Genomic DNA, 24,984 nt, shown 5'->3' on the forward strand with positions numbered 1-24,984 from the left:
AGCCTTTCTAGTTTTATGGGCTCTGTTTTGGGTCTCGGCCCAAGCAAGGGAGGTGGGTGACGTGGCGCCACACATTTGGAGGAGCAAATTCCATCTCGCACGAAGTTGACGAGTGTCAAATAGACTTTTCCTGTTTGTATAAAGCAGCTTTGTTTCTGTTTTGTATATGGGCTGATCTGTTTTGTTTGCAGGTTTTTCTTTAACCTTTTTGGGATGAGCCCAAAAATATGATAGCCTTGTTTCAGGGCACTACCAGTGTATATATTTGTGTGAGTATTCACATGTGCACCATGTTTAAAGAAGAAGACGACTAGTGTTTCAAAAGAGTTTTACTTTTATTAAATGACATGTGATACATACAACTTTAATGACATGGTAAGATGGTTACGAAGAGAGAGGGAGGAAGTTTCATTACGAATGGTCTTATGTACGACACAATAACAAGGTCTCATAAACACACAATCATACTTGAAACGGCCACAAAAGTAAATATATGGAATGACCTTATGCACGACAACAATAACATGGTCCAATCATGCATGCAAAACAACCACAAAAGTAAATCTATGCATGAAACAACCTCTATACACCAACAATCCAATAATAGTGCCATCTTTAATATGTTTGTTCTAGAAGAGGGCCAATAGGTTGGTGGCACAATGGAATGCAAGTGCCAAGCAGCTATGACTCTCCACGGTGGGCCGTCGGCCCACTTGCAGGCCTCGTGCATGCTCTAGCAAGTGTGTGCTAATGAAATTTTAAGTAGGCCATGAATACATAGTACTCCTGCACTGTAGGAGACCGCTATGTGATACGCGCGTAGTAGGTAGGTACGTGTCACGATGAGGCACACCGACATTAATACCACGATTGGCATTGCTTGGTAGGACACTGACGGCGGCTGGGCAGCCAAACGGACGGTGCTCCTAGAGCCAGGCATGCACCATCGTCGATTGGCAGCTAGTTGAGAGCTAGCAATACGTATGGCGTATGTGTACGCCTGCCTTCCTCTTTGTGTGTGTAGGAGTATGTATCAACGATTTGTCTATTTGGCATGTACGAGTACGAGCTAGGAACTATACGGACGACGTTTATCTGACCTTGTGTCGAAACCGACGATGGGAGACGTTCATTCGTGGGTCGCTCTTACCTTCGTTGTTGAGATGTCATCCCGTGATTATACAGGCATAGACCTAATTCTATTTTTTGGGAAACGTTCTGATCTAGTTGGAGGCTTCGTTTTGGAGTCTCTCTTAATTATGTGAAGTTTTGGTTTGTGTCGGGTGCTATTTATCATATTTGCCGTGTTTACTTCGAAGTGTCAACTCACTACTGGAACTGAGCATTCGTCCCGAGCTACCAAGCCTAACGACTAGTCCTCGAGGAGCCTCTCGTGAGGCCGTGACCCCCTTTAGTAGGGTGGAGGCTTCACCCGATACTAGAGGTCACCAAACCTCCAACCGGTACTAATGTGCCTGAGAGCCTTTACTATTGGACGGAGACTTCTTTAGTACCGGGTGAAACCCTTACCCGATATAACGTCCATCCTATAAATCCGGTTTCTTCTTCCTCCTGCCCGAACCACCCACCAAGCTCGAGCTTCATCGGAATGTGACCTAGGTGCTGCCGGATTTTTTACCATTTCTCGAGGATTTCACTCATTCAAGTGCTCTAAAGGCTAGAAACTTCATCCTCCCTTGTTACATGGTTAGTATACTAAGTTTTATGCTTTAGAGTTAGAATAATTTATGATTTTTAGAATAAACTACAATGGAATTTTTTTTCATTTATATGCATATGTTTTATATGTTTGAGCTCCAATGGATTGGATGCTATGTTTCGTATTAATTAATTTTATAGTTTAGTCCTTTACAAATATGAGCTAAATAAAATTGTGGGAAAAAATATAATTTGTTCATAGTTTAGTCATTTGAAAATATGAGCTAAATAAATTGTGGTACGTAGAGATAATAAGATGAAATAGAGGTTTGTAATTAGTCATTTTTAGAATAAGCTACAATTCATTTATATGTTATGTTTGAGCTATTTAAATCGCGGGAAAAAAATATAATTTGTTCATAGCTTAGTCATTTGCAAATATGAGCTAATAAATAAATTGTGGTATATAGAGATAATTAAATTTACATGTTCGTAATACTAATTTATTATTGTAAAATTTTAAAAAATAAAGTGTTGTCCAATCAATATGGCTACTACTGCTGGAGGGAGTGATGATGGTGGCAGCGATCGTCGTTCCTCTCGCGGCAAGGGGAAACTCACAGTTGGCCCTCATGATAAACCGAAGAAAATGAGCACGTGGAAGAGAGAACAATGCTTTGTTATTTGGAAAGATGTCATGAAGATGTTGTTGCAGCGGGTCAGGAGTGGTCGTTATGCTCCACCGCCAGTCCCGGAGGTTTCAGGTCCACCGAGTACTACCGTCGCAGGAGGCACAAATAACCCATAGGATGAGGCTGGGTCAGCTAAACCTTCATCTTTGCCATCCAAGGATGCTTAAAGTCCTCCCAGATAGTACTCAGTGGATGGTTTGTCATAGGTACCATGTTGTTTGGGTCTGAAATTTAAATTTGTGTATTTCTATCTAAACTTTCAGCAACGTTTGAGTTTTATAAAATGTGTATCATGTTTGTTATGCTTGATAATTTTATGGATGATCAGAACATCTTTAATTCGGTAATACTTTGTAGATGGATCGACAATGGATGTACAACGTGGACAAATGCTTCATGGAGTACATTAATGGCTTGCGTAGTTTTCTGGCAGAGTTCAACAAGCCACCGTCCGGTTTTATTTGCTGTCCATGCAGAAATTGCAAAAATGAGAAGGATTACTCATCCAGAAAGACTACTTATGCTCACATATACAGTTCAAGATTCATGCCTAACTATTTTGTTTGGACTAAGCACGATGAAAGAGGAGTTATGCTGGAAGATGATGATGATGAAGAAGAAGAAGATGACATTCCGGACTGGACTCAAGGAGGTGCCTTTGCATATGCTGCAATGGGCGAGGCTGAAGAAGGTTGCAGAAGAAGGTCCTACCGATGATCTAGGTCAGGTGCTGCGAGACGCAAAGGAAGACTGCAAGAATGTGAAGGAGTCAAAGAAGTTCGAGCGTATATTAGATGATCATAAGAAATTGTTATACCAAGATTGCAAACAGGGGCGCAAAAAGTTAGGTACCACACTGAAAATGCTGCAATGGAAGGCAAAAAATGGAGTTTTTGATAAGGGTTTTGATGAGCAGTATACGTAAATGAAACAAATACAAAATACTAATATAGAATAAATAAATGGAAAAGAAAATGAGAAAAGAAACAGAAAACAGAACTTAATACATATAGTAATACCGGTTGCACGACTGGTACTAGGGAGGTTCCCACCCGATACTCAATGCGCATTCCCCACTGCATGGCTAATCCAAGGTGTTCATCACGACTCTGATGTATTCTGGGAAGAAGATATCTTAAATTGAAAATATGTTTAGTCTTAGAAAAAATTATTGAAGCATCTCAAATGTTGGGTAAGAAAAGAAAATTATTGAAGCATGCATGGGCAAGGCTCGCGTGGTACATAGGACCATATATGCATGCATGTGAAGGCATATGCAGCATGCATTTAGGCAGGCGCAATGGACGCGGAGGTAACAGTGAGGAGTGGAGCTATTTAGCAGTCGCGTCGTCCGGCCCATGCAGTTGTCCATCGCTAGCAGCTCGATGATGCAGCTGTGGGTGACACGTCTGGACTCTGGACAAACGAGTTTCGGCAACCGTCGGTGCTTCGTGCTTGTGCATCTGTCTGTCACTCTGGAGCACAACAAGCACCGACGTCGTCGTCTATAATTTGCTGGACAATTCATCACTTAGTTAATTTACCAACGGCTAACCTCCTGCATGAGTACGTGTCTTCAATTTGTTTCTGGTGGCAGCCATTAAATCCAATACTAGAATTCAATTCACCCTGCTGCTGCCTCAACTGCACACTGACCATCATCTGCTGGCCCAACTGCCAACTACCTCCTGCCGGTCTCTTAACTCCCCATCCGATCGAGACCGACACCAACGACAGGGATCCACCGACTGAAACTGATGCACTGGACACCATGGCCGTGGCCATGCATGCACCCTCGTCAGTCATCGCTCACAGATCTGACAGACCACATACAGAGGTCGATCGTAACCCTATTTAAAGACCAACATTCCCTCCTCACCAGCAAAGCAAAGCACATTTCTTCCCAAGCAGCAAGCTAAACCACATCCGATCCATCGAGCGCAGCTAGCAGCTAACACAACAGCAAGACAGCATCATGGCTCGCGCTCAGGTGGTGGTGCTCGCCGTCGTGGCCGTGGTGCTGCTCGCCGCGGCGGCCTCCGAGGCCGCCATCAGCTGCGGCCAGGTCAACTCCGCCATCGGCCAGTGCCTCCCTTACGCCCGCGGCCAGGGCTCCAAACCCTCCGACGCCTGCTGCAGCGGCGTCAGGAGACTCAACTCCGCCGCCACGACCACCGCCGACAGGCGCGCCGCATGCAACTGCCTCAAGAACGCCGCCAGGGGGATCAGCGGCCTCAACGCCGGCAACGCCGCCAGCATCCCATCCAAGTGCGGCGTCAGCATCCCCTACTCCATCAGCACCTCCACCGACTGCTCCAGGTAACTATTAATTAACACCTATGGATCCATCATGCATCTCTCATCGATCCCCAAATTAAAGTACAAGCATTTCGATTAAAATTCTTGCTTCGATCATGCAGGGTGAGCTAAACGACCGCTCCGAAGCCTGCCTGCCTCCACCGTCGCTACATACCTATACATGTATGAGTTGACTGATGAATAAGATCTCTCTCCGCCGTCGTGTACGCTATTATACGCTTGCTGGTAGTGTGTGCGTCGTCCTTCATGTGTGAGAGAGGAGTCCTCCGATCCTTGTGTCGTCGTCATCCCTGCTACGTTTTGTACGTGTGCTCCTCCGTTTCCGTTTATGGAGGAGACCGAGTCTGTACCTTGTCCAGTACCTTATTATAATACACACTACACCTCTCTTTTTGGTATGCTCCATGACTTTCGATGCTTTCTGCTTCGTCTCTCTGCACTTTTTTTTTTCTTTTACAGTTTTACTTACTATTTGTCCTAAGTGCGTAAAATCAACATATTGCTCTTTCACCATCCTAGATGGTTGGATAAAAAAAACACAATATTTAGTATTAGCTAGGACGATGGGGATTGGAAAATGGTTTTCCAATCACCTGAAAATTAGTCTTACATTTCTATCAGAAGCGCATGGCACACAATACTCGCAACCAATACAAGTCATTTCTTCAAAGGGAAGATGATTATATTAAAGATAAACAGACAGTACATCCCACAATTTTATAATAATTAATACATGAATCGGTTAACCTGAAAAATAAAGAAAAAATCGCTGGGTCAAATAAAAAATAAACTAGAAAACGTAGCTCTAGGTGCGCCGTCATCAGGATGAGCTAATTCAAAAAGTTGGATTAAATGGTATTAATTTGGTAATAGTAGATTATAAGTATTTACCATATTTATCCAAAGGCAGGTAGGGCCTTGTCACATGGAGATTTTACTCCAGCTCTAGGTGCATGCGAATGATGGAAATTCAAAAGAAAAGTTGTTGCTCACCGCCTCCGATGGATAGGGGGGCAAGTAGAATGTTTTGCTACTGATCAACACGATACATCTCGGTAGAAAGTGAATTCCGTAACGCTATGGGTGGAGTGGGGAAAATCATTTCTCTTTGCTTCCTCCCTCAGGGCTGTATATATGTAATAGTTTTGGGCAACAATTCGTTTCCTGCAATAACTAGGAAAATTATAATTCCAATGTTTCAAACACGCCCTTACACTATTGCCAGCTTCATAGGAGCCGCAACATGCATGGATATGTCCCCCAAGTGTTATCCACTGCTGGCAGAACAAACCTTGGGTTCGTGTTGGTTCTTGTTTTTTTTTTCGAATGAAAAGAGAGCGTTACTGACTAAATGGGAGTATGATTACAATCAGCTTGGATAAGATCAGCTACGCACGCAGGCGCTTGACCCAACCAAACTGCAGTGTGAGTGTTCCTCCTAGCTAATTGAGCTAATTCGTTTGCAACTCGATTTCGCTCTCTTTTCACTTGGATGATTTTCCATCCTCTCAGCAGACGCACCTGCTCCAATGCCTCTTCCACCAAGAAGCCGACCTCTTGTTATGAGCCGGCATGGATACTCCTAACAATTAAGAGCCGGCATGGATAGTTTTTGAGGTATCCGTGCTAGCTCCTGTTACGAAGCGACTTTGATATGACTTTTTTTACGAGCCTACATTAATACTTTTTTTTTAAAATTTGTCATTTGAATTTCAGTTTGTTTTGAAATTTATAAAAGTTTCATATGCAAACAAAAATAAACCAAGCTGAACCTTTTTTGAGTTACATAATAACGTTGAACCTTTTTTGAGTTACATAATAACATTGAACCTTTTTTGTATATATATGCATGTGAAATATGATAATTCAAAAAAAAACTAGACAAATATTTGAAAGCAAACAAAACATTTGAATGTGGAGAAAAATAATTGGAAGAAAATACAAATAAGAACAGAGAGATAAATAAAGTGGGCCTAGGGCCAATTATCTAGTCATCCACATGCTCTCTTGGGCTACTACTGATCCACGCCGAGTGCGCCCAAGGAGGCCTTACAAAAGTTCTATCCAAGTAGGCCTTTGATTGTTCCTAGTCCCAGAACTACTTTAAAGTATGTTGGGCCGGCCTATATTCTCATATGTAGTTTCTACTTCCATTACCGTAGCCTAGATAAGGATAAGCATATAGAGGAATTTGTTTCTTCATCATATCATGTCTTAAAAAGTATGTTGGCTCTCTTGTGATGCAATATGATTTTTTATTATTTACCGGCCTAGCTATGAGCTAATTCAGTAAAAGGTCTTAAGAGCAGTGTTTCCTTTCCAAATGAGATATTACTGTGAATGGAGATTTTGCACCAAACTACTAGTAGTATGGAGCTATGAGCTTGTGGTTGTAGTGTAGAAGCATAATGTCCTAGACCGAGATTTTCAACATATAGAAAATTAAATGTGAACTAGCACTACCGAAAGAAATTGTCATTACTGCAAGTTTAATTTTCTGTTGGTTCACCAGGTTTTGGACTAGTGGCTCTGGCTGGAGCACTGAAAAGATTTCACCGTTCCTTTGGCAGTACAAGGGTAAGGCAAAAAGGACAACCTATACACATGATCAGTCTTTGTTAACAGAGACGAATAGTCATCGTCATGATCAATCAGTTAGGGACAGGGGCGGAGCCACGCCACCCCCCCCCCCCCCCCCCCCCCCCCCCCCAAGGACTGGGATCCTAGACAGTTGGTATAAGCCTGATCAGCTAGCCTAATGAAGTTCGATGCTTACAACTAAATTTAAATTAGGTTGCTTTTAGTTTTATAAATTGTTGAATGAAGCTACACACAATCTAGTTCATTCTTTTCTATTTTGCTGGAGGCTATTATGTCCATATACTCATATGGTATTTTATTATATATCTTTGTCCATGTGATATTTTTTTTCAAGAATTAGCCACGCTCTAATTAAGCAACAATGCACAATACCAACGACCTAGTCGATGATTAGACATTTAGACAACGCTAGGTAGGATAAATGGGCAAAAAAAAAAGGTTAAATGGTGGCGTCGAGTATCATGGAGAGCTAGACCTAAGTCCTGGCTACGCCCCTGGTTAGAGAGTGAGAGCGTCAACGTATGTAGAACCCGTGAACCTAGTAGCTAATAGTAGGAAAAAGACAGCCTATACACATGATCAATCCTTGTCGTTGTGATGAACAGATGATATTTTTTTCTTTTTGCCTAGCTAATGATATGGTAATTCTTCCCCGCAAAAAGAAATGATATGATAATTCTATTGGTTCTACGAGACAAACTTAGTTGATTCATTTACTTATCATTAAGACAACAAATTGTAGATGATCAGCTCTTTATTATTTTTTTCACGTGCCTAAATTATAAAATTAAAGATTAAGGAGCCAACAAATTATACGGCGCTATTTGCATGATGTGAAGTTGGAATTGAAGTTAGTTGGTTGCATGTGAACACAGGTCGTGGCTGAGAAGCCTCCACGCGTTGCGTATGGAAGAGAGAGAGCAATGCCAATTAGCTATAGCAATGGAATGTTTGCTGGTGATGGATGGGAGCTTGTTGGCTGGCTAGTCTTTGCATCCATGTACGGAGACGTGGCAACAAACATTTTGAGGCCGCCACTACTGTCAAAGACAAATGATGAATCGATTGATGGAAGCTGGGCTTGCTACTTGACCTGATAACTAGGCTAACTACTGCAACACACTGAGCATGAGATTATTAAACGACGGCGACCGGAAACTACTTTTTGGGAATGTTAGTTAATTTATTTACAGCGCAATCGACGCATAGTGGCAACTGGTTTCTTGGAATGTATGTATACATCATCGCATCAGCAGGGTATCCTTACTGGATCCTATTACTGTTGAGATGTTGTGCTATAATACACCTGGGTGCATCATGTAGAATGCACCCAGGCCAGCAGACGCACCACGTTGGAGCAACCAGCGCACCCAATCAAACATGTGGTGCATACTTCCTAAGTTAATTTGTATCTTCCACCTACTAAATAAAGTCACCTAGTATACAAATCCCATCAGACAGCATGCATGCATGCATGGAATCTTTTGTTGGTTCAAATATTTGAAACAAATTTTCTCCTAAACCGTAACCCGATTGGCAAACCGTTTGTTGCATCTGGCTTAAAAAAATATGCTTAATAAAACTAGATCCAATATGGATATATTTTTTTATCGTTTAAGCGAGTTGCATATCAATGTGCTATCGATTGCAACTCTGTCTACCACCGAGTTGCGACTAGTTATAACTCTGTGTATTATATGCATCTGGTCACTATAATCACGTCAAGTTGCAATTCCGAGTTGCAATCATACCTTGTTGCAACCAGAGTACCAACCGTGTTGCAACCGAGTAGTAACTAGTTACAATCAGTAGTGATTGGTTGCAAGTCTATTTAGTAGGAAGTATATCTGGATGAAATTAGAGTAGCAACTGGATGCAACTGAGTATTAAATAATTGCAACCATAAGTAACAAGTGCTAAATAGGCTACAATCAAGTTGCAATTGGGTTGCAGACGTTCTTGCAACTCAAAGTACAACTTAGTTGTAATTATATACTTAAAAAAACTTCATCAAATATAGCCTTCATGGATCTCGTTGTGTTAAACACATTTTTCCAACAACGTGCTTCAAACGAAAATTGAACTTATGGTTTATCAGATATCGTATTTTTTCGTTTCGAATCAATAAAAGTTCCTACATGCATGCTTCTGATGAGTAGGTTGAGCTGTGAGGTGGCGTCACGTGTTAGTTGTCTCCAGGAGCGTGAGCTTTCCTTGATGCGTGAATTAGTTTGCGCGAGGGACATAGGATGGGAGTTTGCAGCATATGTGATGCATCATTCTTCGTACATTTGGATTGCGACCGATAATTTAAATCAGCTGATAAATTAAATGGATGGAAAATTGCAGCACTAATTCCAGTACTATAGTTCAACGGCCAACGACCTGGCAGCGATGGCCATTAATCCACCACCATTATTCAATCATGCTACCTATAGCTCCTCCCTGATCTATTTAAACCCTCATGATCCTGCTCATTCCATCCCCTACAGCCATCCACACTCATCGATCGAGCTAGCAGTTGGTTAGCAGCTTATTAGCACACGCGACCGATTGTATAATACAATGGCTCCGATGAGGAAGATGCAGGCGGTGTTCGCCCTGGCCATGGTGTTCGCGGCGGCGGCGCTGGTGGCGTCGTCGTCGGCGGCGATCACCTGCGGTCAGGTGGCGTCGTCGCTGGCGCCGTGCATCCCGTACGCGACGGGGAACGCCAACGCGATGCCCTCGGGTTGCTGCGGCGGCGTGCGCAGCCTCAACAACGCGGCGCGCACCAGCGCGGACCGGCAGGCGGCGTGCCGGTGCCTCAAGAGCCTCGCCGGCACCATCAAGAAGCTCAACATGGGCACCGTCGCCGGCATCCCCGGCAAGTGCGGCGTCTCCGTGCCATTCCCCATCAGCATGTCCACCGACTGCAACAAGTACGTACTCGCTCCATTCACCATCCACCTATTTGCAGTAATTTAACCCTACATGTCTCACTTATACACATGCGTCTCTCTATTATCGATTCTTTGGCGCAGGGTCAGCTAAATTCTACGTCAATCCTACCTCATGATGAAGCTCCATCAGAAACTAGCGAGCTAGCAAAATAAAATAAAGTTGTGGCAGCAGCATCAGCATCATCGATCATCTTATACATAGTAACTGCCATACTATGTATGCGTATGTGCACATGCACATATATACTACTCTACATGGCTAGCTATACGTGTGTACGTGTCGCAAAGTGCTGGAAGCTGGCTTCTCGGACGATGTGCGCTCCATCATATGATCTATATGCACCTCTGTGTTGTTTGAACAAGGAATAGTGCTACTATTAATCGTTTTGCTCTGTTGCTGTCGGTGGTGCGTGCTCTGATTTAACATCCATATATCCTGGTGCATCTTTCATTATATTTGATGGTTAAAGTAAAACTTCATTGTAAACTTGGTGAAAACAAACCTAAAGAGACACCCTTTGCGGGACGAAACCTGTATTGTTGGAAATGCATGGAAGTATGAGCAAAACACGGAGGAACGGTACGAATAGTAGGAAAAAGTGGCCCCAGGTTCGACGCTGTCGCTAATTAACCACTAATTACAACTCACGTGTCAGCCAAATTCTGCACCTAATCAACAAATTCTAACAAACACTTGCAGCTCCATGGGCAAGTACAGCTACTGATCGTACTATTAGCCAGTGCCCAGCAGTGATGTGCGAGCTTAACATTAATTGCTTACACGGAACGGAAGGCACAAATTAAATTAAGCTGATAAAATTAAACGTACAATTTCGCTCTCACCTCCACAGCTGCATGCGATACACGGAACTGCCAGACGTGACATGGACCCAAGCGGCTAAGACGAGTCTCCTGCCTACTACACGTACGTCTCAATCGACTCTCGTGGCAAACAAACAAAAAAGAAACATCCTCTTGCTCTGTTCTTCCTCACAAATGCGATCCAGCCATCCATGCATTGCGACCTCAGCTGCAGGGAGCGACTACTCTTAGCGACAACCACGACATTGACACGTGCGGCACCAAATATTTTAGCACACAGGCCATAATGCCCACTGAAGCAAAAGCGCGCCATCACCATGCGCATGCTCGGCGATAGCCCCGCCGCCGCCGTCGATGCATCCTCGGCGCCACTGCTCGTCACGCCGGCGATGGTCGGCGGATCCCTGCAGCCGCCCGCTGGCGGAGGGAGCGGCGCTAGCTTCGACGCCGACATGGTCGTCATCCTCGGCGCGATGCAGTGTGTCCTCGTCTGCGGCATCGGCCTCAACTCCCTCATCCCCTGTCTCCGGCTCCACTACTGCGGCCGCCGCACCCTCACCGGTGTGTCCGCCGCACCAACGATGGTGCACCAAAGGAATCGTCCAGTAGGAAAGTGGCCCAACTGCTTCCATGTTTTCTTGGATGTTTTGGGGAAGAAGGTGACCTCTCTTTCAGTACGTAGCACGAGTGATGGTTCGATCGAATAGCATTGTTAGTAACTTATTGCATGCAGCTCCACGTATAAGTACAGCTAACTAACGACATGCACACTAGCTAGCCAGTAACAAATGTAGTGGTGTGCCGACCACACTAGCTAACTACTCCCTCCATCCCAAATTACTATTCGTTTGGACTTTTTTTAGGTACATTACTTTTGTTACGTATCTAGACATACCATATATCTAGGTGCATAGCAAAAGGTATGGATCTAAAAAAGTCAAAACGAATAGTAATTTGGGACGGAGGGAGTAACACTGCTTACTCGGAAGAAAGTACAAAGCTAATGGCAGCAAACTGGCGCTTATTTCACTCTCACCTAGAATCAGGAGAGAATCGACGCGCTCCTCCCATGCGTCAGTTAATCACTAGTCTTGCTTTAGTTTATTAGTACTACTGAAATGCCAAGTATTTTGGTGGACTACTAGTAGGGATGATGTTTAGTGTATTTTCAATTGAATAAGTGGTGATATTTTGACATTTCGACGGACTGGCAGTGATATTAGGGTATTTGGTTCCATCACTTGTCGTATAGTTAGTGCACTTTTTTTTTCGAACAACATAAAGGGGAAGTTCCCCACCGGCCTACTTATATTTTCATTGATCGAAAACCGGGGCATATTACATGAGGTGACCTGGCATTCCAGGCAGAATTTACAAGGTGAGATACAGGAAGAACAGAAGAGATTACATGGTGAGAGTCTACAAACGAGAGCAGAGGAAATCACACCAGCAGTTCCATTGCGGCCTTGTTTTCTTGTATCGGCAGCTCCAGGAGTCCATGTCGTTGATGACACGCCGGATCACATCACCGGCCAAGGATGTTTTGCGGTCAAAGATCAAAGCGTTGCGCGCTTTCCAGATTTGCCAGAGCATAAGCAGAACGACGTCTAGGTGTACATCCTCAGGGAGGTGTAGTTCCTTGCACAGGATCCATGGTCGTCTGAATTCTTTGGACTGGGTGGAGATGCCCAGTAGATTCCAGACTCCCATCCCGCTGGGACATTGAGAAAAGATGTGGCTATCGGTTTCGAGGTTCCCCAAGCATTGTTCACATTATGACTCTTCCAGTTTCCTTATATGGCGATGGTAGAGTGAGGCTCTGCTATTCAGCCTGCCGTGGTGAAGGAGCCAGCCAAAAAATTTTATTTTGGTCGGTAGCTTGGTTTGCCAAAGTCGGTGTGCGTCTGGATCTTGGTTTGCCAAAACATATAGTTAGTGCACTGGCCTCCTTTAATCTTGGGTCTCCACCCACCTATGATGTGTGTCTGTTGCTTGAGAATATTCTGATTTGGCTACCTTAAACTTTTCCCGCTTGGTTTGGTGATGAAGTGAAACGTAATGTAAAATTTGATCTTGATGTATACCTTTGTGGTGAGTGGTGACCCTGAGGAATAAGCTATAAAAAAAAGTTGTCCACAAAAACCGGGAAGGGATTATCGTCCTGGTAATGTGTGATTCAGTTTATTGAATGGATGCATTGGATCCGCGATACAATAAGAAAAGAGCACCTCTCATTTCATCACCACGTAGTCTCATATTCATTTGGCCTTCCTCATCGTCACGGGGCTGCCAGGAGCAATGCTCGCTTCTGTTTAGCGACCAAGTGAATTATAGAAAAGTTTAGCGACCAAGTGAATTATAGAAAAAGCTAATGGTCACGTGAAACTTGTCTAGATAAGAATGGGAGCATATCATCGTGCTTTTGTGTTAATTGATATTTATTTTGATGATACTCTACAATAAAGCACCCCTGTTTCCATGATTTCATACAATTTTACATACTGTTGGCACACAAGAAATATTCTAGTTATGCTGTTGTGGAAAAGATCAAGCTGTAGCTTGTTCTGATTGAAGTTTAGTATGTCCAAATAGACTACCTTATTGCTCAGTTAAAGCCTACCACATTTTCTACAGTGTATTAACTCATACATAACTCTGTTATGTTTCAGTTCTTTATCCTGATCAATTCTTCTTGATTCTCTACGTGGCAGAGAAGTTACCATTGTCGAGAGGCCTTCTAAGAACGCCTGCCACGCCTCAGGCTCTACCTCATCGGCTTCATCTGGACCTCATGTTTGTGCAGATCTCCTGGACAGCCTGCTTCATGAAATCATTATTCTCATTAACTCATTCCATGACTTCCTTGCTTTTATTGGCACCTGCAGCTCTTGGCGCGCTTCAGCCTCTTCCTTCCCATCTGTGTATACCTTCAGCTTCCCGCCTCTCCACCTTGAACCTGATGATCCTTATTTTCATCCACATAGCAGAGGTATCAAGCCCCTCCTTTTATCTAACTGCAAATGGCAGCTCAGTGATCCTAGCAAGAAAAACTTATCCCTTCGATGTTCAGTGCCTCAAAATACTCCAAATAAAACGTACTATTTAGGCTGCTCATATGGGTATCTTATCTTCACCTATAAGGAGGACTGTCTCCTTGTTGATGCCAACACTGGTGCCAAGGTGAATCCCCCCAAACTTCCATGCAACAACAAACTTGGCTACTTATCTGCCATGGGCGTCCTCACAGCTCCATTCACCTCACCCAACTCGCATCTCCTCCTTTTCTCGAGGGCTTTCATGTTTGAGTGGCAGGTTGGAACAAACTCCTGGTCAGTGCATCCTCTTGACATCGATGATGAACGCATCCATCAGATTGTGTCCTTCAAAGGTCATATCCTTGTCATAGATGCTCTTATGAGACTTCACAGGGTGCAATTAACACCTCAGTTCAGCATGCAAGAAATAGCAATTATGTGGCAGTCCCTGCAGTACCTTCCTGTTAACCCATGGCTGGTGGCATCTGGTGACATGCTTCTCATGGTTGACCTCTCATTTCGCTCGCTTTGCTCTGATGAGAAGGATGATTTTTCTAGAATCTTTGAGGTCTTTCGCCTTGACTTTTCAGTCGAGCCAGCTAAGTGGGTGAAGATGGAAAAGTTGGAAAATCAAGTCTGTTTGTTAGCCTTGATAAGAGGAATCCTGCATTTTGTTGCATGAACCCTGAAAGATGGGGAGGAAAGAGTAGCTGCATTTATGTTGCCAGGCTATATGATGATCCTGATGAAACTTGGACTGCAGTGGAGCTTGGTCAGTTAGTGCCGAACCAAGGCACAATTCACAGCATGGTGTATGGTTTTGCATTCCCGCCGGACTACAGTCAAATAGGTAGCCTTTGGCTGTTTTTTTTTGCCTGTACAAATTGAAGATATATAATTGACAATACTTCAAACAAAGCTTTTGGCATGAGAACAAAACATCCATATGCAACCAAGATCGTTCAAAAAGCAGTGTCAATTATTGGCAATTTAATTTACTGCAACACACGAGACAATCGATAGGACAGAGCATTCACGAATGGCAATGCCTGAAGCAAATCAGCCCTTGGAGCAGCGATCATGCTGAGAGCAGCGCCGCGAAACGATCGGCGAGGCTCCGGACGGTGGTCGGAGACGCCGCGGAGCTGCCGCCGAGGTACCACTTCTGGATCATCGCCGCCACGTTGTCGTTCTCCACCAGTCTCCACCCTCATCTTGGCCTCGTCCTTGCCCTCCGTCGCAAATGGGCAGGCTTGTCCTCGTCCGCACAAGCAAGTCTTGTCTGGCCAGCCCAGGCGAGCGGAAAACGCTCTCGTGCAGCAGCAAGGAAAAACTTTGCCGGCGCAGACTTGGAGGAGGCCTTAGTTCACTCCAAAATCCCAATTTTAACACTATACAAAAAGAAGATTCCCCATCACATCAAACTTGCGGTACATGCATGGAGTACTGAATGTAGACGAAATCAAAAACTAATTGCACAGTTTTGTTGTACTTTGCGAGACGAATCTTTTAAACCTAATTAGTTAATATTTGAATAATAATTCACAAATACAGACCAAGCGCTAGCTTTCTAGCCCAGCCAACCAAAACAAGCTGCGGCAAGAGATCCAAGCACGCCCGATATCTCTGCGGTTCCGGTGTGGCTGGGAAGTAAAACGTGATGACGTAGCTTGGCTCGAAGTATTTGGACAGGAAGAACTCGTCGTCTTCGTCGTTGTCGGCGAAATTACTGTTTCTTTGATTTTTCTAAATACATAATATTTGACGTGCACCTATATATATATTAAAATTTATGTATATTTAGAAAAAAAAATGAATAGTAAATTTGGGACGGAGGGAGTAGTTTTTATAGGAAAAAACAATACAAATTCAGTTCCATTTGTTGATGTGCGTGCGTAGTGTGCGACACAATGTTGAGAAAGACAAACATTTAAATCGTCTCTTGTATGATACATGTACATACATGAAAAACCACAGACTATTTTTTTTGTAATCATTATTTTTTGGATTTCACCAATATTTAAACACATCTTCCACAAATCTGCCAGAAATATGAACCGAAGAAATGGGCCGGCCTTGATAACGGGCCGCCGGGCACACGGGCCTCCTGCTGCAACTCTATTTACCTACGGGCTGAAGCAGCAACAGCAGCTCCTTCCACGAATCCACGAGACGCGGCGGAGCAACTGCTAGTGGTGTGCAGGTCCCAAAAACAAAAAACTGCTAGTGGTGTGCGCCCCCACGGCCGGAAGCTGCCGCCGCCGCCGCCGCCACCGCCGCGGAAGGGCGCATTCGTCGCAGCTAGGCGCGGAACTCTCGCCGCTGGCAGACGTCACTCTCAGCACCAGGTCTGCACCCTGAACCCAACCCTAACCTTGCTCGTTTTCCCCCCACTTCTTAATTATTAGGGGCTTATTTATTTATTGAGCGGATGGGGGAGGATGCGAGCTAGAATCAGGAGAGAATCGTCGAGCTTCCCCCACGCATCAATCAATCGATAGTCGTGCTTTGTTAGTTAATTAGTACTACTGAAATGTTGAGTATTTTGGTGGACTGGTAGGGAAATTTAGTGTATTTTGATGAATTAGTGGTGGTATTTTGACATCTCGACGTACTGGCAGTGATATCTAGGGTATCTCGCTCAATTACTATTGGTAGTTTGTGTACTGACCTCCTCTAATTTTGGGTTTCCACCCCTGTCTATAAGGCATGTCTGTTCAAGAATATTCTGATTCAGTACATTTCATCAAAGATGAACATGCTCACTCCAGATCAGTTCTAGTTCTAGATAATTTTATTTTCTCTAAGCAGACAGGTAGTTTGAGGATTCCTTAATAACTTGGTAGATGGCCGTTACTATTTGGGTAGTCTTGGCCATGCTACTGCCTTGAACGTTGCTCGCTGTGGTTTAGTGATGAAGTGAAACATAATGCCAAATTTGATTTTAGTGGATACTATTTGTTGTGAAACTGATTATTGGCAAGAAATTACCTATAAAAAATCAAAGTTGTACAAATAAATAGGGGAAGGGATTATTACCCCTTTAATGTTATATGGAAATGTATATTCATCATGTGATGTGATTCAGTTTATTGGTGGATTTGTTGGATCCACAGTAGAATGAGAAGAGCGCCTCTCATTTCATCACCTTGTAGTTTCATGTTCATTTGGTCTTCTTCATGGTCATGGCCAGGAGCGATGCTTGCTTCTATTTAGCGACCAAGTGAATTACAGAAAAGCTAATGGTCACATGAATTTTGTCTAGATAAGAACAGGATCATATTATTGCGTTTTTATCTCAATTGATATTCATCTTGAGGATGCTCTACAGAGCACCCCATCTGCCATGACTTGAAAATATACAATTCTACTATTTCACACCAAAAAGATTCTAGTTATTATGCTTTTGTGGAAAAAACCAAGCTGTAGGTGGTTCTGACCTAGCTTGTTTTGATTAAAGTTTAGTACGTCCAAATAGACCACTTATTGTTCAGTTAAAGCTTACTGCATTTCCTACAGTGTATTAAATCATAATACAGTATAACCCTATTATGTTTCTTTTCTTTATTCTGATCCACTATTATTGCATGTCTATGTGGCAGAGAAGTTACCATTGTGGAGAGCGCCTCTAAGAACGCTGGCCACACCTCAGGATCTACCTCCTTGACTTCATCTGGACCTTATGTTTGTGCAGATCTCCTGGATAGCCTGCTTCATGAAATCATTGTTCTCATTAACTCATTCCATGACTTCCTTGCTTTTACTGGCACCTGCCGCTCTTGGTGCACTGCAGTCTCTTCCTTCCCCTCTGTGTATACCTTCAGCTTCCCACCTCTCCACCTCAAACCTGATGGTCCTTATGTTCGCCCACATAGCAGAGGTTTCCAGCCCCTCCTTTTATCTAATTGCAAATGGCAGCTAAGTATCCTGTTGCTGTTCAGTGCCTCAAAATACTCCAGATGCAATGCACTATTTGGGCTGCTCATATGGGTATCTTATCTTCACCTATGAGGAGGACTGCCTCCTTGTCGATGCATACACTGGTGCCAAGGTGAAGACCCCCAATCTCCCATGCGACAACGAACTTGGCTTCACTTCTGGCATAGGCATCCTTACGGCTCCATTAAGCTCACCCAACTCGTGCCTCCTCCTTTTCTCAAGGGCTTCCATGTTTGAGTGGCAGGTTGGAACAAACTCCTGGTCAGTGCATCCTCTTGATCTTGATCGTGAACGCATCCATCAGATTGTGTCCTTCAAAGGTCACATCCTTGTCATAGATGCTCTTATGAGACTTCACAGGGTGCAATTAACACCTCAGTTCAGGATGCAAGAAATAGCAATTATGTGGCGCTCTCTGCAGGTTTTTCCAGTTAACCCATGGTTGGTGGCCTGTGGTGACATGCTTCTCATGGTTGAGCTCACGTATCGCTCGGTTAGCTCTTTTGGGTTGGATGACGCTTCTAGAATCTTTGAGGTCTTTCGCCTAGACTTTTCAGTCGAGCCAGCTAAGTGGGTGAAGATGGAGAAGTTGGAAAATCAAGCTCTGTTTGTTAGCTATGATAAGAGGAATCCTGCATTTTCTTGCATGAACCCTGAAAGGTGGGGAGGAAAGAGTAACTGCATTTATGTTGCCAGGTTATTTGATGATCAAGATGAAGCTTGGACTGCAGTGGAGCTTGGTCAGTTAGTGCGGAACCGCGGCACATGTCACAACATGATGTATAGTTTTACATTCCCACCAGACTACAGTCAAATAGGTAGCCTTTGGCTGTTTCCCAGTTTAGTTTATGGTGCTAGCCAGTGATCTTGTTGGTGGCAGAGTTCTGGCCAGTCTTGCACAGGCCCTGGCGATTGCTGTTATCCTAATTTTAGTTTGCAAGGTCAGAACGTCTCCTGAGTCCTAAGTTGGCTCAAGATTTTTTGTGTTCAAGTACGTTTGGTATGTGTTGGCATGCCTGGTAATTTGGTGAAGAACTGAAACATCATAGTTGCATTTCCATTTGGCATTTGATGCCTGGCACCAGTACTGTACTGCTAAATCTAGTCGATTGTTTTGATACCATTTGCAGTTCGTAATCTGCGTGCTGGTTGGACCATTATACTATGATTTGGTTATCATAGTAATCAGCTCAAGTTTTTGCCCACAGCATGGCCGCTGAAAAAATGACAGCTATATCTCTATGACTCTATTTTGCTTGCAAGTTTGCTAGATAGCGCAAGTGTTCTTTTTTTTGTCTGTAGACATTAACTAAGATATATAATTGACGATACATGATTTTAACAAAGCTTTGCCATCAGAATAGCAACCATGCCATCACCAGAACAAAACACCCTTGCCTTCCAGATCGTTCAGAAACCAGTCTTAATTATTTGCAATTCAATTTGCCGCAACACACGAGATGACCGATAGGACAGAATTTAACGAGTTCAATTCGGCTGGAAGGAAATTAATTAGCAGTCGCAGCAATATAATCACGCAGCCGCCGAGAGGAGCGCCGCGAAACGATCGGCGAGACTCCGGACGGTGGTCGGAGACGCCGCGGACTCGCCGCCGAGGTACCACTTCTGGATCATCGCCGCCACATTCTCGTTGTCCACCCTCATCTTCGCCTCGTTCTTGCCCTCCGTGGCAAACGATATCTCTGCGGCTCCAGGTGTGGCCGGGAAGTGGAACGTGATGACGGAGCTTGGCTTGAAGTACTTGGACTGGAAGAACTCGGCGACCTTCTCGAGGACCTCCTCCTCGTCGTCGTCGTACTTGTCGGCGGCGACGAGGCGGTCGCGGACGGAGCTCTCGAGCTGCACGCCGTACTGCGAGCCCTTGATTTCCTTGATCACCACGACCCTGAAGAGCTTCTCCACTGGAGCCGAGACCAGGGCCTGGAAGAAGGCGTCGTCTCCGAGCAGCTCGTCGGCGGTCTTGCCCTTCCAGCTCTGCAGGTGGTGGAGCAGCGCGTCGTTGCTGTGGAGGTAGATGCCGATGGCGTTGTACTTGATCTGCAGGAAGTGGATCTCGATGTCCGTGATGCCTGCAAATGCATGCGCCGCCGCCGTGTGTCAGTCATTGATTATTGTTTTATTCAGAGACAAGTAGCAAACGGCTGCCTCAAGGAAGTGAACATACCGTTAGCTAGGAGGGAGAGAGGGTTGCCGACGGTGATCTCCGCCGGGAACGGGATGCCTTCCACGGTGACCGTCTCCGTCTCCGAGCCCACTGAACATGTAACAACGTTACCATTAGGCAACAGATTATTAGATTATACTGGAGAAAAGTGGTAGGTTATAACATGATTGGGAGAATGATGACAAAGAAGGAAAGATGATCAACTTACTTTTGCCTTGGGAAATTAGTGGTGACGACAGGTGGATCGAGGAAACTAACTGGAGGTAGGAAGGGTTTTGAGCTTGTGGTTGTGCAGGGAGTCCTGTATGTGGAGCTAGGCATGCAGCTAGGTGCAGGCAGGAAGGAAGAGCGGGCAATTAAAAGAGTGTGAGCATTGCTGTTGCAAGTTGCATTGCTGTTGCAAGTTGCAGGCTCCTCTGATGGATACGGAGTTAGGTAGGAGGAGAGGCAGGGAAGGAAGGAGGGTGGCTGTGCTGCGACCTAATTCGATGGACGCTACACTGATGATGCCACCACCTACAACGGGCGCGCAGGCGGTAGGTGTATGCTGTGGCTAACAACAACTGTTCAACGCCCACTATTCTTTTTCTTCTTTCCTGACAAAAGTCAAGCTATAAGTTGGTTGATATACTCTGATCGGCTGTGTTTTGCAGCGTACGTTGGAGGGTTTGAGGCCTTGCCTTGAGGTCGGTATGCATGGTAGCAGCAGAGAGATTCAATTCAATTCAATTCAATTCATTGGCAAGTGACGATGATGCATGGGGTTGAGATGGAAATGCATGCAAAGAGATTGATCCATCGAGGTTCCTTGGTGGGTAGGAGTAGGATTATAACAGCAGTGAGGGGACGAACAGGGGATAAGCATGCAGTGCAAGGTCCCTTTCTAAAATTGATACGCCGGCGGCCGGCCTGTCCTGATGACCCCAGTGATTGCTAAAACGTCGCCGTCGTGTTCCTCTCTTGCTAAACCTAAGCTAGACTATGATATATGGCCGGCCTCACCAACTGAATTTGAACGGAATCAGTTGCCGGAGAACAGTTCTGGTTCTCCCGCACCATCACATGCTCCCGTGCTCCTGTGCTTCCGGCCAATGTGCATCGTTGGATGCACATCGCACGGTGCATCTGGGGAGCACTATTTGGATCGCGGGTGTTATTTGCGGAAAGTTCAAGGCTAAAACGCAAAAGTGCGCGTCATAGTGTGGAATTTTTTATATTTTTATTTTAGCATTTTGCAAAATATATGTCAAATAAAAAAAATATATGTCAAATAAAAAATTACAAATCTATACGCATACCGTTGAAATGGCTATAGCCAGTTCAAGCGCTCATTCTCTAGACAGTATATCTTCAAAAAAATCATAACTAATTCATATGAATTTGGATGGCGATAAACTTTATATGAAAATTGTAGTTCTTGACGAGATCTACAATGTTGTAGTTCAAACTTTTTCTTATTTAGAATCATCTTGGTACTCAAATAATCAACACAATATTCAGATCTAAACATTGCGTCGATTATTTGAGCACCGAGATGATTTCAAATGAAAAAGTTTAAACTAAAATGATGTAGATCTCATCAAGATGTACAATTCTCGTGTAAAACTTATCTCCATCCAAGTTTATATGAATTAGTTATGATTTTTTGAAGACGTGCTGTCTAGAGAAGGGAAATTCAATATTATTCCAAATGACAAAAGTTGAACTACAAAATTTTATATCGCATCGAGATCTACAATTTTTATATAAAATTTATCTCCATCCGAGTTCGTATGAATTAGTTATGATTTTTTAAAAATATGTTATACATACAGGTATAGATTTGTAATTTTTTTATTTGGATATATATTTTTACAAAATACTAAAATAAAAAAATAAAAAAAATCTCATAGTGTGGGAGCATCAGAAATGTGGTACTCTTTCTTGGCCCATCCTTCCCAGCAAAAATATCTTTGGGCCCTAAGATACGACGGTGGGCTACAACTACAAGTCTAACGGGCCGGTTCATGCATGAGTCATGACAGGTTGGCCCAATCCTCCCTCCCGGCTCCAGCTTGCCAGCGGCAGCACAGGCACAGCACGCCGGCCGGCAGCGCCACCGGGCCACCCGCCCACCCCCTTCCTTATCACAACATCCACCACCTGCGTGGCCTGCGCAGGAAGCAGCAAAGGAATGGCCTCTCTCCGCCACCTCGCCGCCAGCCCCTCCTGCCACCATCACCACGCCGCCTCCCTCCAGCTCCGTCGCCTGCCCTCCTGCCCCCGCCCCCTCCGCTCCCGCCTCTTCACCCGTAACTAACCGCTCTACCCCTACTGTTTCCGAATTCAGAGCCATTCCTTGCTGGCAGCTCAACTGCTTTCCTTGCAGGGATTTATGCTCTCTCCAGCAATGACATCAGGGTTGGCACCAACGTAGAGGTCGACGGCGCGCCATGGAAAGTTCTAGGTGTCAAACATTTCTCAATACTAGTAGCGCACTTCTTTCTTTGATAACTTACTGGAAGGCTACACCAGACAATGTGGTACATTATCTCTTGTTATTCTTCCTCAACTGCTCTTTGAAGGATATGCAACAATCAACATACTTATGCTAGCATAATTTGTGGAAAGTTATCAAATCCATGTACCTTCCAGTCCTTTCTCGACTATTAATGATTTCTTTGCTTAGCACTAGAGTTCGTTGAGAGGGAAAAGGTGCTTCCTTTGTAAACACAAATATGTGTTGAGTATTTAAACTGTAGCCTTAGCCACTGTCAAGCAATGCCTATAATTGTTATGGGAAATATAATTCCTCATCTCCATTCAACAACAGAGTTTCTCCACGTCAAGCCCGGAAAAGGTGCTGCTTTTGTCAGGACAAAAATGCGCAATTATGTCACTGGCAACACAGTTGAGAAAACCTTTCGGGCTGGAAGTACGGTAATCTCACCTCAAACTCACATCTTCTGAATCTGACAAGAATGCTGCACTTCCTTTCCTTTCCCCACTCTGTGTCTGTGTTGTACTACATCTTTTTTTTCCTTGGAAAAAACTGCTACTACATGATTCGGCTTAGTTAACAAAACTCTTTCCTTTTCTTATTTTCCATAGTTTCTTGAATTATACTTGATGTATCTTTGGCCTACCGTGGATTTCTTTTGCTTCACCAAAAACTGTTCATTGTCTCTTCGTCAGTGTTCTTCAGTTATGCAACAACTAATAGTCACTTCTCCATTAAACTTTCAGCTACAGGAACCATCCCTTTCCAAGGAAACCAAGCAATTTACATACAAGGATGGCTCCCAGTTCGTGTTTATGGATCTGGTAGATAATTCACTTTTCACCCAAATAGTTAGTGAAATGCTTGTCATTATAATCCACCTTGCTTTATGTTTTTTCAAATTTTTCTCATGGTATTGGTTATTAGATGTGAGCTTTATATTTAGATAGTTTTCAAGGGAATTTTGGTATCGAAAATATTACTTTAAGTTTGTATTAACTCAATTTCTTCTCAATGAATGATACATAGCTCTCATCAGTGTTCTAGAAGAAAAAACAAGCTAAAGTATTTCCTCTTATTGAATGGTAGTGCGGTGACCAACAGTTACCGCCCCCTTTCAGTTTGTTCCAGAATTTGTCCCACTTCAACACCCCAAGGCACCCTTTTCTTAGATCATCTTATGTACCATTATGCTTGCTTGAAAACACGCTGTGAATTGGATTCTATTCGAATGTTTGAAGCAATCAGCATCACTTGTTCAAAGACAATTCCAAAATATGATGTAAGAAGTTTGAATAAAGGCAAAGAACCAGAGCTGGCACAGTGGTCAATTTAATTTCCCTTTTTCAGAAAGAAATAATTTTGTTTTTTTCTTCACAGAAAGCTTGATGTCTGAATGTAAACTAGCCACTTTCTGAATTGGTGCACAAAATTCCAACTAAGGTCCTGACATATGCAACGTTAATTTTTCTATCTTCAACGGCCTTGTTAATTTCCCTTTCCAGACAACATTTGAAGAAAGTCGGTTAAACGAAGCAGATGTCGGTGACAAGCAAAAATGGCTGAAAGAGGGAATGGACTGCAATTTGTTGTACTGGAATGGGAAGGTATTTCCATTTTTGTTTTTTCACATTAATTGGCATTCAATTGACTGATGATTCTCACAATTTTTACATAGAACCAGGAGGAATAATGTGCTAGATGATAGTACTAGACGTTTTTATGCAGCAAAATATGCTGGCTATTAACTGTGATAATTTTGTAGATCATTGATTTTGAGCTGCCCATCACCGTTAGATTGACTGTGACTGATACTGACCCCGGGGCAAGCGATAGTGTACAAGGTACGGAATTCTCTAATATCTAGTATGCTTCTGCAAGTACCTGCAATTGGGCTAACCATGCGTGCGAAATATGCCGACCATTTCTGTCCGATGAAGTCACCTAACCAGAATCATATTGCTACTGTATTTTGTAGGAGGAACAAAACCCGCAACCCTGGAAACTGGAGCTGTTGTCACGGTGCCCTCTTTTGTGAACGTAGGCGATGATATACTAGTTGATTCAAGAACCGGACAGTACATGAACAGAGCATAGAGGGTTGAAGAGGATTTTGGATTTGAAGAGAGGACTAGTTTTTTGTTCGTTTAACCCCATTCACATGTATGAATGCTCTGCATCTTTTGCCCCCAGGATTTCCTTTGCAAGTGGATCCTCGCTACGAGACAAACGGAAAATTATGTTCAAAACCTTCAGCTCATAATTTCATATCTCAAACTCTGATTATTACTGATTAACCGTGACCCAAGAA

At 43.8% G+C, this 24,984-nt stretch overlaps 4 protein-coding genes and 2 pseudogenes across 4 annotated transcripts; 5 read left to right on the forward strand and 1 right to left on the reverse strand.

The window, feature by feature from the left end:
* Positions 1-4,218: 4,218 nt before the first annotated feature.
* LOC117862591 (non-specific lipid-transfer protein) lies at positions 4,219-5,068 on the forward strand. The gene is made up of 2 exons (XM_034746088.2): positions 4,219-4,670; positions 4,772-5,068. The coding sequence occupies exons 1-2, from the start codon at positions 4,327-4,329 to the stop codon at positions 4,779-4,781; spliced, it is 354 nt and encodes a 117-aa protein (XP_034601979.1). The 5' UTR covers positions 4,219-4,326; the 3' UTR covers positions 4,782-5,068.
* Positions 5,069-9,743: 4,675 nt separating this feature from the next.
* On the forward strand, positions 9,744-10,605 carry LOC117862450 (non-specific lipid-transfer protein 1). Its single transcript, XM_034745928.2, has 2 exons — positions 9,744-10,192; positions 10,295-10,605. The coding sequence occupies exons 1-2, from the start codon at positions 9,837-9,839 to the stop codon at positions 10,302-10,304; spliced, it is 366 nt and encodes a 121-aa protein (XP_034601819.1). The 5' UTR covers positions 9,744-9,836; the 3' UTR covers positions 10,305-10,605.
* Positions 10,606-10,754: 149 nt separating this feature from the next.
* Positions 10,755-15,229, forward strand: LOC117862448 (uncharacterized; annotated as a pseudogene).
* An 84-nt stretch (positions 15,230-15,313) lies between these two features.
* On the forward strand, positions 15,314-19,090 carry LOC117864927 (uncharacterized; annotated as a pseudogene).
* Positions 19,091-19,418: 328 nt separating this feature from the next.
* On the reverse strand, positions 19,419-20,661 carry LOC117863279 (chalcone isomerase-like protein 2). Its single transcript, XM_034746914.2, has 3 exons — positions 20,403-20,661; positions 20,195-20,284; positions 19,419-20,099 (listed from the first exon to the last, which is right to left on the reverse strand). Coding segments are annotated over exons 1-3 (648 nt in total). The 5' UTR covers positions 20,404-20,661; the 3' UTR covers positions 19,419-19,542.
* A 1,639-nt stretch (positions 20,662-22,300) lies between these two features.
* Positions 22,301-24,970, forward strand: LOC117863278 (uncharacterized). Its single transcript, XM_034746913.2, has 7 exons — positions 22,301-22,485; positions 22,563-22,640; positions 23,007-23,113; positions 23,420-23,497; positions 24,179-24,280; positions 24,439-24,517; positions 24,652-24,970. The coding sequence occupies exons 1-7, from the start codon at positions 22,368-22,370 to the stop codon at positions 24,768-24,770; spliced, it is 681 nt and encodes a 226-aa protein (XP_034602804.1). The 5' UTR covers positions 22,301-22,367; the 3' UTR covers positions 24,771-24,970.
* Positions 24,971-24,984: the final 14 nt, after the last annotated feature.

The sequence above is a fragment of the Setaria viridis genome, chromosome 7, assembly GCF_005286985.2.
Source record: "Setaria viridis chromosome 7, Setaria_viridis_v4.0, whole genome shotgun sequence".
NCBI lineage: Eukaryota > Viridiplantae > Streptophyta > Magnoliopsida > Poales > Poaceae > Setaria > Setaria viridis.